Consider the following 14,324-nt stretch of genomic DNA (forward strand, 5'->3'; position numbering starts at 1 on the left):
ACTTGGATACATGGAGTTGCAGCAGCATGGTTTTTGTGCTGCAGCACATTTTGGAAACAAGACACATGGAAATCAAACTTTTTTTTTTTTTTAATAGAAATAAATGCTGTTTTGGGTTGAATTGTGTCTCCTCTAAAGATATGTTCAAGTTCTAACCCCTGGTATCTGTGTGTATGATCTTAATTTAGAAGTGGGGTCTTTGTAGCTGTAATCTGGATTTGGGTGGGCCTTAATCCAATGCCTAGTGTCCTTGTAAGAAGAAGGAAATTTGACTTCTGGGTATATATCCAAAGGAAATGATATCCTCTTGAAGAGCTCTGCACCCCTATGTTCACTGCAGCATTATTTACCATAGTCAGGACATAGGACATGGGGGCGCCTGGGTGGCTCAATCAGTTGAGCATCCAACTCTTGATTTTGGCTCAGGTCATGATCCCAGGGTTGTGGGATTGAGCCCTGCGTTGGGCTCTGGGCTGACAGCATGGGGCCTTCTTGGGACTCTCCGTCTCTGTCTCTCTCTCCCCCTCTTCCCTACCCTCCTTTGCCTATTACCCCCTGCTCAGTCTCTCTCAAACTATATTCAAGTGTCAATGGATGAGTGGATAAAATGCATGTGTATATATGTATATATATATATACAAACACACAGACACAGGAAAATTATTCAACCATAAACATGGAAATCCGCCATTTGCACCAACACGGATGGAACTTGAAGGCATTATACCAAGCGAAATAAGGCAGAGAAGGACAAATTCTGTATGATTTCACTTAAATGAAAATCTAAAAAAAAAAAAAACACAAAAAAACACAACTCCTAGAAACAGCAGTATACTGGTGCTTCATAGGGGTGGGGGACAATGGGTGAATGTGGTCAAAGGGTACACACTTCCAGTTGTAAGATGAGGAAATTCTGGAGATCTAATGATCCCCAGAAGGCAGCATGATGATTATAGTTAATGTATACTTGAAATTGCTTAGAAAGGAGGTCTTCCCATACACAGAGGTAACCATGTGAGGTAAAGGATGTGTTCACTAACCTTTTTGTAGTCATTTCCCAATATATATGTATGTCATTTCACCTTGTACACTGTAAACTTACACACAGTTATATGTCAATTATATCCCCATAAAGATGGGAGAAATTTTTATTTAAGGTGGGAAATTTGGACACAGAGAATGCCATGAGACAATGGAGGCGCAGACTGGATTTATCTGCAAGCCAAGGATCACCAAGGATTGCCAGTAACCAGGAGGGGCGTGGAGTAATTCTCAGAGCCTCCAGAAGAAACCAATCCTGCTGACAGCTTGGTTATGGTTTTCTGGCCTGAACTGTTAAGAATAGATTTCTGTTGTTTTAAAGCCATCCAGTTTGTGGTAATTGTTGCAGTCATCACAGAAAAGTAAAAATAAATTCTAATGCAGAAAATTAATATCTAGAAATATGACCCACACTATAATTTTGTAAAATCACTTTTCCCCCCTAAGTTTGTATACCAGTGAAAAGGGGTATAGTGAGATACTGCATGCACACTCAGATACAAATCATAAAGGCGATGTTTGATGCAACTGAGAGCAAAATGCTTTAGCTTCCAGTTGGAGCCTTGAGGTTTCTCTCTCTCTCTCTCTTTTTCATTTATTTATTTTGAGAGAGCACGAGTCAGGTAGGGGCAGAGGGAGAGGGAGAGAGAATTCCAAGCAGGCTCTGTCAGCACAGAGCCCCCCCCCGCCACCCCCCGGAACTAGAGCTCACCACTTGGGAGATCGAGACCTGAGCCGAGATCAAGAGTCGGACCTTTAACCCACCGAGCCACCTAGGCCTCCAGAGGTTTCTCTCCTAAGCTCATTTCTTTTCTCTTAAAAAACAAAATCCTGAAAGTGACCTTATTATGCTTTCTTAAGAAAAGGAGTCCATAGTTCCTCTGACTACTTAGTCTCAGGTGAAATGCAGTAAACAATGAGTAAAAAGCACAGATTCTCCTTGTGTCTCACAAGTGTTCCCAGCAGACTGCAGTTCTAACGACAAAGACAAAAGCACATTTTGTGCCATATCCTGAGACACAACTAATAAACCCAGGAGGCCTCGGGGAAACATAACCAGTAGTTCTCCCTTATCCCCAGTTCTCAGATGAAGACTCCACTGGAGTTGATTCCTTGAATAACACCTGCCTTAGCCAGAGCTTGACCATGAAGGGAACTTCCTTTCCTGAAAGGACTTGAGGATGTCACTTCCAATATGGCAAAAGAGCCTGAATCGTGTGAACTAGTTTTTATCTCCATCGACTTCCATACGCAATCTATTCGACTGGACACAAGCGGCATTAACTGCTGAAAGACCCAAGTAACGCACAAGGATGCCCGGTGGCAACGGGCATCGGGAGTGGACTGGTGTGCACGTTTCTGGGCACAGAGGGGAGGAGGAGGAAGGGAAGGCGGTGGTTCCTTGGACTGAGAAACAGCGGGGCAAGCTTCCTGTGTGCCCGAGGAGCGCTGGCTTCACAGGAAGGAGGGGCTTTCGGAGCTGACGGGGTGCCATCTTTGACCCTCTGTATCTTCTGCACCCAGGCGGCCTGTGTTCCACTGGAGGAGGGGGCGCTGGGCTAACTGACGGTCTGGAGCTTCAGCCTGTGCTCAAAGGCTGGGTTTTTGTAGGCCACCAGGTGCGTGTCGTAGCGCCGCGGGTGTGGCGTCCGGGCCCGCCGGCACAGACAGGCGGAGAGCAGCAGGGTGGCGACGAGCAGCAGGGCGCAGGCGGCGCACAGCCCCGCGAAGATGAGCACGAAGCTAGGCTTGGTGGTGAAGGCGGCGCACGCCCGCGTCCAGCCCGAGGCCCGCGCCCGGCTCAGGCCCGCCCGGTTGGCCGCCAGGACGCACACGCGGTACGTGGTGCCCGGCGAGAGCCCGTACAGGGGGTGCTGCCGGGCGGTGGCATAGATGTCCGCCACCACCGACGCCGACTGGTTGCCCGGCCGGCCCTCGGGAGAGTAGCGGATCTGGTAGCCGCGCACCACCGAGTTGGGGGCACACCAGCGCACGAGCGCCGACGTGTCCGTGGTCTCGGTCACCGCCTGCAGCGTGGGGGGGTCCGGGACGGTGTCTTCCCCGCTGAGCCCGGGGCACCGGCACCGCGAGAGCCTCTGCAGCTCGGCGCACGGGGTCTGGAGGTGCTTGCAGGGCTGGTAATCACAGAGGACGTCCTGGGGAGGCGCTCCCACCTCCTCCTTCTTCCCCGCCCCTTCCTCCTCCTCCTCCTCCTCACTGGAGTCGTCCAACAGCAAGATTGGAATCGTGTCCTCGGAAGGACTCGGGTGGGGCACCTGCGGGGTGGCCTGTGGCCTGTGGTCGGGCTGGGGCATCCTCACCGGGTTCCAGGAGGTGGGGAAGAGCCCAAGGTGTTTGCTGGTGGATGGGGTGGCGGCAGCTGGGATGCCAGACTCATGGGCAAGCCTGGCGGCGTGTTCTTGGTGCTCTGTCTCGGCTGTGCTTGCAGCCCTGCGCAGAGCGCTAGAGTTGCTGGCATCTGCTGGGGAGATGGCAGCGGAGGGGGTGGTCCCCGTCCTGATGCCACTGCGCGACCATGCAGTCCTTGTGGAGGAATCCGCAGGGAGGGAGGGGGTCTTGGTGACACTCTGTCTGACTTCCAAAGGTGGAGTAAAGGGGGCTGTGCTCTGTGGGGTGGCAGGACTCTGTGTAGATAGTACGTGGGTGACCAGAACAGAGAAGGTCGAGTTGGAATCCAGGAGGGTAGTGCTTTGGTCCAAATGGCACATACTGGGCAGATAGGACAGCGAAAGAGGGGCTGAGAAGGTGTCTTGGGATCCTGCAGCTGGTGTGCACACAGTGTCTGCTGCCCTAGAGGGGAGGCCAACCAGTGAGAGGGTATTCGGCATCAGGGCCGCTTGTGTGCTGGGCTTTGAGTCCTCCTCGGTGCAGACAGTTGCTCCCCTCAAACTGTCTCAACATGCTACACACTCTACCTGCTTCACTCACTGACCCTCAGGGCAACCTGTGGAGGAGACACTCCCATTGGGCAGAGAAAGAAACCCAAGCTCAGCAAGAGGAACTGACTGCCCAAGACAGCAAGTGGCAGAACCAAAACCCAGGGCCAGCACTGTGAATGGTGGTCCAGATTCTCCCAGTGTGGTCTGCCATCTTGTTCTCACCTGTCTGCTTCCTGGCTGAGTACCAGTAACAATACTCACACTAGCCAACATTTTCTGAGTGTTTGCCATGTGCTAGTGACTACTGTCAGCACTTAACTGTATCAACTAATTTAATCTGTATAACCTTAGGAGGTAGGTTACTATCCCCATTTTACAGATGAAGAAATAGAGGCACAGAGAGGTTAAAGCCATGCAGCCAAAATCAATAGTAGTAAGTGCTGTGAAGAGGCTGCACTCTCAACCTCTTTTTTTTGTTTTTTCTTCTTTCTTTCTCAGTCTTCATTTTTTTCAACCTCCTTATTAATACTGTAGTGAGACCCTTCACTGCAAAGGGCCTAGCTACTTATCTTTGGAGGTAACACGAAGGGGATGGGGGTAGACCGAGCCCTGTTTCATGGCTGGGTTTGGGTGGGACATGAGAAAAAAACACACAGGATGGTGGGGGGGCTCTCCTAAAGTGAGCTGCAAGGAGGAGAGTTTAGCTAGTGGAGCTGGTTTGAGAGTATTCAGGATCAGAAGTGTCCCCTGCCAGCCCTGCCCCCCCCCACCCCATTCTCTCCTGGTGGCCAGCCTGGGCATGGCTCCCCACTGTAAAAACAGCTCTTGTAACCAACAGCCAATGGGATGTCTGAAGGACTTCTTTTTTTCCCCTGTCCCATAAGAGCCCATTGGTCTTGGACTGAATGATGCAGGAGACCAGGCTACATCTTGGGGACTCAGTAGAGGGGCCCGGTGATTAAGAGCACAGTTTTCAAGGAAGACAGATCCTGCCTCCTCTGCCCAGAAGCTGCATGAACCTAAGTGAGCACTTCCTGTCTTTGGGCCCCAACCCACTCATCTGTAAAATGGGGCAATGATAAGACTGCCTTGGCAGAGACAAGCTAGCTGTTCACTTAGCCCATTCCCCGCCCCCCCCCCCCCCACTGGGCATACAACTAGACTACATTTCCTAGCCTCCCTTGTGATAGGTGTGGCCTCTGACTGACATCTGGCCACTGAGATGTGAGTGGTAGTGATGAGCGCCCCCCCTCCTCCTGGCTTGGCCCATTAAAACCACCATGTCTGTTCCTCCATGCTCTCTGCTACTCTGGCTGGCTGCAATAAAAGGCCGTTCTCCTTGGGGGCCCTGCGTGTGACTCTCTGGGGGTGGCCACCCTGCCCAACACCGCTATACTGCCCAAGGTGAGCAAGGCAAATGCTGTGAGAACTTCAGCTCACCCCTCAGTCATCTGCTTTGTAAATGTATTACCTGCTTAAGACAGTCCTCTTTGCATCCTTCAGGAGCCAGGACAATTCACAGCTGCAAATGAGGGGGTTGCCGAAGAGGTTAATGGTTAGGACCTGGGAGGAATGCAGTCTCCAAGGAGGGAAGGAACTCAAGTTGCAGCTGAAATACACAAAAAATCCATTGTCAGGTTTTATTTTATTTTATTTTATTTTAAATTTATTTATTTATTTTTGAGAGAGAGAGAGAAAGCGCAAGTAGGTGAGGGGCAGAGAGAGAGATTGGGAGACAGAAAATTCCACGTTATCAGCACAGCCCCCCTAACGTGGGGCTCAAACTCATGAACCGTGAGATCATGACCTGAGCCAAAACCAAGAGTCGGACGCTCAACCAAAAGAGGCACCCCAAGTCAGGCTTTAAAAATCAAGTCAAGACTATCCCCACAGAGCCATGGTGGTGTCATGGCAAAACCATCCTGTTAGGGCTTAGGCGATACTACTTTGGATAAAACTCTTAATGACCTTAGACTTCATTTTTTGTCATCTGTAAAGTGGAGATACCAACCCAATTCAGTCACTGTCACCCCTCATATCAAATGAAGACAATACTCTCTTGCCCACTGTTGTATCAAAAAAGAGTCTGTGAGGGGCGCCTGGGTGGCGCAGTCGTTTGGGTGTCCGACTTCAGCCAGGTCACGATCTCGCGGTCCATGAGTTCAAGCCCCGCATCGGGCTCTGGGCTGATGGCTCGGAGCCTGGAGCCTGTTTCCGATTCTGTGTCTCCCTCTCTCTCTGCCCCTCCCCCATTCATGCTCTGTCTCTCTCTGTCCCAAAAATACATAAACGTTGAAAAAAAAATTAAAAAAAAAAAGAGTCTGTGATAACGAAAATGTTTGTAAGTATAAATCTCCACACAAAAGTAAGGTATTGTTATTCCAGACCCAGTCACAAGAAGTGACAGAAACTGTTTATTAATGAGAACACTCTTGAATATATACTCTTGCAGTTGAACTGTAGCTGATGACACTCAACACCAGTCCTTTGGAACACGCCTCACTGAAGTGTATCAGTGAAGCTCTTGTGAGTAGAGAATTTCTCCAAAACTTAGTAGCTTAAAACAACAAATATTTATTCTTATGCTTCTGTGGTTCTTGTGGTCTGGGCAAGTTCAGCTAGGGCTGGAAGATCTAAGATGGCCTCACATACATGGAGCCTCCACTAGGCTGGGGCCCCTCTTCATGCGCCCTTCATCATTCAGGAGGATAGCCCCAGGTTAGTGCATATGGTGGTGGAGGGGTCCCCACCATCGAAGAGGGGAAAGCTCCAATCCTCCTCAACTGCTTTTAAGTCTCACCTCACATCACTTTTGCTAATGCCACACTTGCCTAAGCCGGTCACATGGCCAAGCCAAGCTTCTAGAGGTGGAGAATAGACTCCACTTCTTGACAGGGGGAGCTGCAAAGTCACATTGAGAAGGGGTGTGTCTACAAGGATGGGAGGACTTATTGGGGCCGTTTTGCAAAGGGTTTAGAACACCCAGCAATGGCAGGGCCCCTCCCAACACTCAGTTCTTTCTTCCCTAGGGTCTTACAGAGTGTTTGGCCTCAACGTTTTCAACTCCCCAAGCCCCCTAGCCTCCTTTACATATACTCAGTCACAATTTATCTAGAGCAACAGGAGCTGCACTTTCCCTTCAGGTTTCTTCTGACCAAAGGCTGGCTTTCCTCCATCTGCCTGGGAACCATGTGCCTTCCCCAACTGCTCTGAGGGGGCTACTCATGTACTAGAGGAGGAAGGACCCACTCCCCAGGTCTGCTCTAACACTCCGGGGTGATGGGGACCTGGCAGCTGTTCCCGTGGGACACCAGACATATGTGTGTGCTATTTATATTGAAATTCAACGCACTCATATGGGTATATACATATATATGCACACATGTGAGCATATACATATATGTGCTTGTTTTAGGAGATTTCACAGAGCTAGAGTAGAAATCTTAGAATGAGAGTTTACTTAGCACTTCAGCACACGAAGGAAATATTGCTCTTTTTGCCTGAAGGGAGAGAGGAAAGGATTATCGTATTTTTGAGCAGGTAACATTGCCCAGTGCTTTACATCCATTATCTCATGTTGACATCATTAGGACAGTTCAGTGAGGTAATAATATTTTGCTCATTTTACAGATAAGGAAAATGTGTCCTTTCCTTCTCTGGTGGTCATATCTGCCACCAATGTGACTTGCACTTGATAAAATCAAGTTGAATTACCACCCACATGCTGAGGGATGGCTCACATCCTGGTGCATGCCTGTATGTCTCTACATCTGAACTGACAGAGCCCTAGTGTGAAAGAAGTTTCCATTTGCTCTCTCTTTTCACTCTTTGCTGAAATACCGCCCCTCCCTCCTGCATGTCAGAGGGGACTGTGGAGGGCTTTGGGCATGCTGGGTTGGCAGAGAAGCCAGGAAGGTGCCCATCCCCTCTCTAGTGGGTGCTCCCTATGTCAGGGCAGCCAAACATCACTCAGGATTTATCACAGCCTCCTGGGGGAGGTTGTGGGTGAGCTAAGGAGAGCCAAGAGCAGGCCAGGCTGAAAAGGGGGAGAGAGGGTCCAGTAGGTCAGATAGCATTTAATGAGCTTCTGAAGCTTGAGAGCACCCAGAAAGCAAGTGGCTCCTCCCCACCCCCAGTTGGAGCACAGGTGGTGCAGTGGGGGGCCTAGGATGAGCCAGAAGGAATTAAATCCTGTCCTTCATAAAGCACTGCAGTGTTTTCATTTGGTAGGAGACTCCATCAGATTATGATTTAGACAGATCCCTTGGCTTCTTCAGCCAAGAAGAATCTCTTGGCTGAACTGCCAGTGTTCTTAACTGGGGGTAGGAAGAGACAGGGTATGTGAAAGTGGATGGAGTCAGGATTTGAGCCGGGGCAGTTTGGCTCCATATCTGATACCTTAGACACAAGTCTGAAGCTCAGAAGAGGAGTCTGAACCAGAGAGGACATTACACTCACCACCATCACCACCACCATCATCATCACGATTACCATCCACTATCACCGATTCACAATCATTACCCACATCATCACCATCACCACCATCACTGTTACTGCCATCCTTCCCATCACCTTCTTCACAGCCACCATCATCTTCACGAATGTTACAGCATGGGCCCTGTGCCAGGCGCTGAGCTAAGAGCTCTGTGTGCCTGTTCTATTTGTTTTGCTGTCATGACAAGCCCCAGAGTGAATAGTCCAGCTGTGGCTGGGGCTAGCAGAGAAAGGAGAGATATGGCTACATTGAAAGTGATGATAGGGCAAAGGTGCCAGCTTCCCAGGGCCCAGATGTGGGCCCTCAGGAAAGCAGGCAGCCTGGGGTCATCTTCAAAGTGACACTGCCCTTCCTGTTGAAGTCACCTTCCTGTTGAGAAGGAGGGTGAATGTAGTGATACTTCAGATAAGTAGGCCTGAAAGCACTGACCTGGGGTCCCAACTGCAAGAAGGACCCTTCTAGCCTTTCACCTTTCCTCCTTGGCCCGTTCAAACCTTGGAAGGCTGAAATAAACACCTGGGGAAGCAGGTGGATCCATAGATAGAAAAGAACCTGATGCCTCGTCCCCTGTTTCCGCTACAAGTTTCTCAGCCTGGGCTTAAAGGGAAGTTTACATACATGAGACTTGGGAGTTTAATATTACTCTGGAGAAGACTGAGTTCCATGGTTATTAGGCCGATGCACTATCTGGTACCTGACCACGATATCACCCAAAGGATGAGGAAGAACAGAAGCCCCGAGAGGATGGGAAGGAGCAGAGGGAGAAGAATCAAGGTCTGGTTAGTTCTATAAATGGTTACACGTGTTCAACTTAGCGCAGTGGCAGAAATCAGTTATGTGATTCAGATGGGTCTTAGGAACACTTACTTCGGGGGCGTCTGGGTGGCTCAGTTCATTAAGCGTCTGACTTCGGCTCCAGGCATGATCTCATGGTTTGCAAGTTCAAGCCCCGCATCAGGCCCTCTCCCGTCAGCATAGAGCCTGCTTTGGATCTTCTGTCCCCCCGCCCCTCCCTTGCTTGCTGTCTGTCTCTCTCTCTCTCTCAAAAATAAACATTAAAAAAAAGAAAGAAAGAAACACTTACTTCTGGAATACAAGGACCTGTAGGCGAGGAGTGTCTTCGAAGATGTGTGTGTGGACAAAGGTAAGTGCTGAAGAGTCTTGACAATCCAGCTGCTGCAAGTCAGGGGTCATCTTGAAAATGTCCCCCTCCAGGGTTCTCAGCCTGGGCATCTTCCTCAGGTGGAGAGACCTGAGCTTTCTCAGGTCTCTGATCCACCCGGACTGAACTGAAACACAGAGGGGGAACTGCCCACTACCCAGGAAGACATTAAGAGGCTAGCCCAGCATTAAGGAAACAAAGAGGGACAAAGTGAGTCATGAAGGTCATTGCTGAGCATGGGCACAGTTAGCAGCTTTGGGAATCTAGAAGCATAGCTATTTCAGCTGGAAGAGCCCTCAGAGACTGCCTGTCTGTCCTTCCTGCCTGCCTGCCGGCCCCGGGGCAGCCAAGGTCAGAGAGGAGAATGACAGGCCCAGGGCCACACAGCTGGGTGGGAGCAGAACCAGGACTTGAACCCAGGACACTGTCTCCAAGGCCTCTGCTGCCCCACCCTCTTGTTAAACACCCTCTTGTTCACTCTGATGGCTACAAGGACTGGAGACATTTTTGAGAGAGGTGAGGAAGTAGGAGAGGAGGAGCAAGGCTGGATGAGGGCCCAGAACCTAGCTTCGTGGCTCTCTTAACAAATGGAGACCATACCACTTCCCCTACTTCCCATTCTCGCTCTTTTTTCTGTCTGTGGTGGAACAGGTGATTACAGACACATGAAGTGTTTTTTAAAAAAAATAAAACCAACCTTGTGAATTAGAGTCATAACACGGCCAAGTACAGGGGAGCTGGTATTCTCACCTCCCTCCTGTGTCTTGTTTGAAAGACCCAACGTTCACAGAACAATTCGAGTCAACCAAGTAGAAAGACCAATGAATTCACCCTCAGGACATCTGTTGCTTTGGGTTAGCACGAGCTGTGAGACCACAGGCCAGTCGTCGCCTTCCCGTCCATGCCCTTCCCCCCTTTGTGAAGCAGAGATAGATAATAACAGTCCCCACCTCTTGGTCTTCCAGGAGTTAACTCCCTATGTTAGATAATAATAATTCCCACCTCCTGGGCCTCCGGAAGTTGACCTCACTGTGGCCCTTCGAACAGGGCCCGAGGGGCTTTGGAAGTCTTGGTGGGGTTAGTTTCCAGCCGTCCTGGCCCACCCTGGCACAGGGCGCCCGGTAGCCACCCCTAGAGGAAGTTCACGGCCTTGCCCCGGAGGGCATGCCCAGTCCGGCTCCCAACTCCCGGCGCGGCCCGGACTCACCCTGCTCCAGGGACGTGCCGCTGAGGTCCAGGACCTCGAGCGCGGCGCCCGCCCCCGCGAAGGCCGCGTCGGCGATGCCCGCCCCGGGGTCGCGGCCGAGCTCGGTGCAGGAGAGGTTGAGGAGGCGCAGCGCGGGGAGGCAGGCGAAGGCCCCGGGCTGCAGCTCCCGCAGCGGGTTCCCGGCGAGCGCCAGCGAGCGGAGGCCGGGCAGAGCGGGCCCGGCGCAGGGCGGCAGCGCGGCCAGCCGGTTGTAGCTGAGGTCCAGCGTGTGCAGCCCCGCCGGGCCCCCGGGGCCCCAGCGCAGCGACGCCATGCGGTTGTGGCGCAGCGTCAGCACCTGCAGCTGCGGCAGGTGGCTGAGCTCGGCCGCGCTCAGGGAGCGCAGCAGGTTGTGGCTGCCGTCGAGGCTGCGCAGCGTGGGCGGCAGACAGTCGGGCAGGCGCTCCAGGCTGCTGTTGGCGAGGGTCAAGGTCGTGGCTCCCGCGATGGGCAGCCCCTCGCAGGGGGAGACCGTGGCGTTGCTGGCCCCGCTCTCCCAGGGGCCCTGCTGAGTCAGCCGGAAAAGAGGGGCCCTCTCCTGTAGAGGCCCTGCCCAGCTGGGGCGCAGCAGCAGCGGCAGCAGGAACCACCACATGGTGCGTGGCTGGGGAGAGAAGAGCGAGACAGCCCCTTAAAGCCAGCAAATGTCCCCAGTTACGCTCGGGCTCTGAGGAGAAGCACAGGCCCTGGATGTACCCTGAAGGGCGGGGGACGCTCCTGTGACACCTGACCTTCCTGCTCCCAGCGATGCCTTTCCCCCTAATTCCCTTGTGGCTCAGCATCCACAGGTGACCGCTTGCAAAAGGCCTCCTTCATCTGTCCCCTCTGGCCTTGAACTTTCAAGTAACCTCCTTCCTTGTCCCCATTGCATGAGCTTCTGGAGGGAAGAGACTGTGCTCTTTATTACTGTAAACTTTCCCCAGGTCCACAGATGCTGCTCCAGAAACATCTATTAATAATGAGCCAGTGCATGACTCCCGTCAGGATAAGCCCTATTGGAATAGAAACATGGAACTTCTGGAAGATTTTATCAATTCCAGGGAAACTCAGTTGCCTCAATTTTCCTCTTGAGAACTGCCCAGCCACAGGTGAGTCTGTTTTGCATGTGATCTGGTTTGCAGGTCATGTTTTATTGTAAATTTTTTAATGTTTATTTATTTTTGAGAGAGAGGGAGAGACAGAGCATGAACAGGGGAGGAGCAGAGAGACAGGGAGACAGAATCCGAAGCAGGCTCCGGGCTGTCAGCACAGAGTCCAACTCGGGGCTCAGACTTACAGGCTTCAAGATCATGACCTGAGCCAAAGTTGGATGCCTAACCGACCGAGCCACCCAGGCACCCCTTATTTTAAAGCAAGTTCTGAAGGCAGAACTTTCTGTTGAGAGGGCTCTTTCCTGAGAGGTTCGCTTTGGGAAAAAAAGAGCCCCCAGAAAGCTGTGAGGGTTAAGAACATGGAGTCAACATTTCCCGGTCTCATGCTGGTCCCAGAGAAAGCTAGGGCCCCTGAGGTCAGCCTTGCTCTGGAGGGATGGCTGAAGGCTCCTAGGTGTGGAGTTTCTAGAGTACCCAGAATTTCTCAGAGCAGCTGGGAGATCAGGTAGGGGTAGATCATGTGGCTGTGGGCTGGTTTGGGAGCGGCAAAGTTACTTCTAACCAGGCTTGGCCTTGAGGTCACTGCTTCATATAGCCCCACTTCCTCTACCCTGCTGTCTCTGCTGGCCACCAGGTTTCAGAGCAGCCAGGCTACAGGGGAAGGGCTTCCCTCCTGCTAGTTGGGGGTCATGGCAGTGAGAAGGATCCTGAAAACTGAGGCCAGGAGTCCACCCATCCGGCAATGTGTCATACTCACCCTAAGCTGTCCTTTAGGAGTGTAGCACCCCCGGATGCCCCTTTGCAGTCCTCTATCTTGTCTTGCAGATTCCAGGGGTCAGTGACTTAGCCGCTAAACTGTGAATTCCAGAGGGAGGCCTGTTTCCCAGGTGCCCCTGCTCCTGGCCCCACCCACTACAAGGGCCTGAGATACTCCAGTCCCTGCAGCCCCTCCCTCCCCACCAAAACAGTATGGTTCTTAGCCCACACTTTCACTGCCTGTCTCCCTCCTCCCCCACTGGGCCTGAACCTGCTCTTTCTCAGGCCTGGCACCTCCTCCCTGCCCTCCCCCATCTTCACCTCTCCTGACACTGCCTTTTGGGGGCCTGACAAAGGGAGGGAGTCAGCTCTCCTTGGCTGAAGGGAGTGCTGAGGGCTCAAGGGTGCAGTGATGCAGAGGCAGCACAGTCACCTCCCAGGAATCTGATCCTCCTGCCAGGTAGTTCCCACTCCTGGGATGGTTGGAGGCTGAATGATCAGCTGGAATGAGGAGGAAGCCCTCTTCCCAAGGAGGAAGGCACCCCAGTCCGTAGGAAAGCTTGCAGAGCTTCAGAGGACAAAGTGGCAGGAGAAGAGGTCCTCAGAGGAGCCTGGGGAGCAGGGGCAGGCTCGAGCCAGATCTAGGAGTCCCCAAGAACGCTGGGGTTGGTTTCTCTAGGACCCAGTTCGGTGACATCATGGATGTTTGTCTCTCCATCTTGTGAAGATAAATAAAGAGGGCAGAAATGCAGAAAGAACATTTCTGCCTTAGGACTGAAGTGGTTGATGCTGAAGCTGTGACGATGCTAAAAATGCTTCGTTTAGAGCAGAACCTTTCTTCCCCAGAGTTCCAAGACTGGCCATTTTATCTGAGAGCTTTTGATCTTCACCCCCCACCCTCATCCCCTTCCTGCCACCGCTCCCAGGCCCGGGGTTAATCATCCCCAGCATTGTGCACACAGACAAGGACCAGAACTTCATGGATCTGTCCCCCTGTCAGTCCTTATCTGAGTAGCCCTGAGGAACTCCAGGACACCTCAAGACTGGCATGTTGTGTTAATTGGATAATTGCAAGTCCCCTGGGATCTCCTTTGAGGCCTTCTCTACTCACAGCCTCAAAATATCAGCCGAAGTGCCAGTCTGGGGCTTGCTGCTCGGAAGCATTCTTTCGTCTGGCCCAGGTGGGGGGCAGGGAGAGGCCTGTTCTGTACAACCCTGTCTGGGGCAGTGCAGTCTCTGTCCAGGGAGCCAGAGACTAGGCTCCAGTGCCCCTCCCTTCCAACCTTCTCTCAGAGTTAAACCAGCCAGGTCTACACTACAGGCTGGCAGGGGTTTAGGGAGTGCAGGCAGGTCTCCCCAGATGTGAGGGGCCAAATCTATTGAAACAGGGACCCTGATGAAGAAAGCAGTGGTCCCCCCCACTGCCATGGAGGCCTATAAAAGAAGATCCCAGTGAATGTTGGGTGCTCCTCTGTACTCCAGTGGGGTAAGGGGTCTGGAGAGACCAGGGCTGAGTAAGCCCACTGAGGCATTGCCCTGAACTTGCCCAGAGCCCCAGGCCTTCTGAGCCAACTTCTTGTCCCTGCTGCTTGCTGGCTACCTCATCCATGGTGGCAAAGTCCTGGCCTGGACA

General features: G+C 52.2%; 1 protein-coding gene across 2 annotated transcripts in view; it reads right to left on the reverse strand.

Moving 5' to 3' along the window:
• The window catches only part of LRRN4 (leucine rich repeat neuronal 4), a 23,226-nt gene extending 10,441 nt beyond the window's left edge, over positions 1-12,785 (reverse strand). The window contains exons 1-5 of one of the 2 annotated variants that reach the window (XR_007151007.1): positions 12,693-12,785; positions 10,806-11,448; positions 9,521-9,725; positions 5,413-5,550; positions 2,061-3,852 (exon numbers count right to left, since the gene is read on the reverse strand). Coding sequence is in view for 1 of the 2 variants with exons in the window: in XM_047853286.1 (XP_047709242.1) it covers positions 2,601-3,852; positions 5,413-5,550; positions 9,521-9,725; positions 10,806-11,439 (2,229 nt within the window). In the remaining variant the exon portion in view is untranslated. Of the gene's footprint in view, positions 1-566; positions 3,853-5,412; positions 5,551-9,520; positions 9,726-10,805; positions 11,449-12,692 lie in introns of those variants that run through there. The other variant, XM_047853286.1, reaches the window with a different exon arrangement.
• Between the last annotated feature and the right edge of the window lie 1,539 nt (positions 12,786-14,324).

The sequence above is a fragment of the Prionailurus viverrinus genome, chromosome A3 (assembly GCF_022837055.1).
Source record: "Prionailurus viverrinus isolate Anna chromosome A3, UM_Priviv_1.0, whole genome shotgun sequence".
Classification (NCBI taxonomy): domain Eukaryota; kingdom Metazoa; phylum Chordata; class Mammalia; order Carnivora; family Felidae; genus Prionailurus; species Prionailurus viverrinus.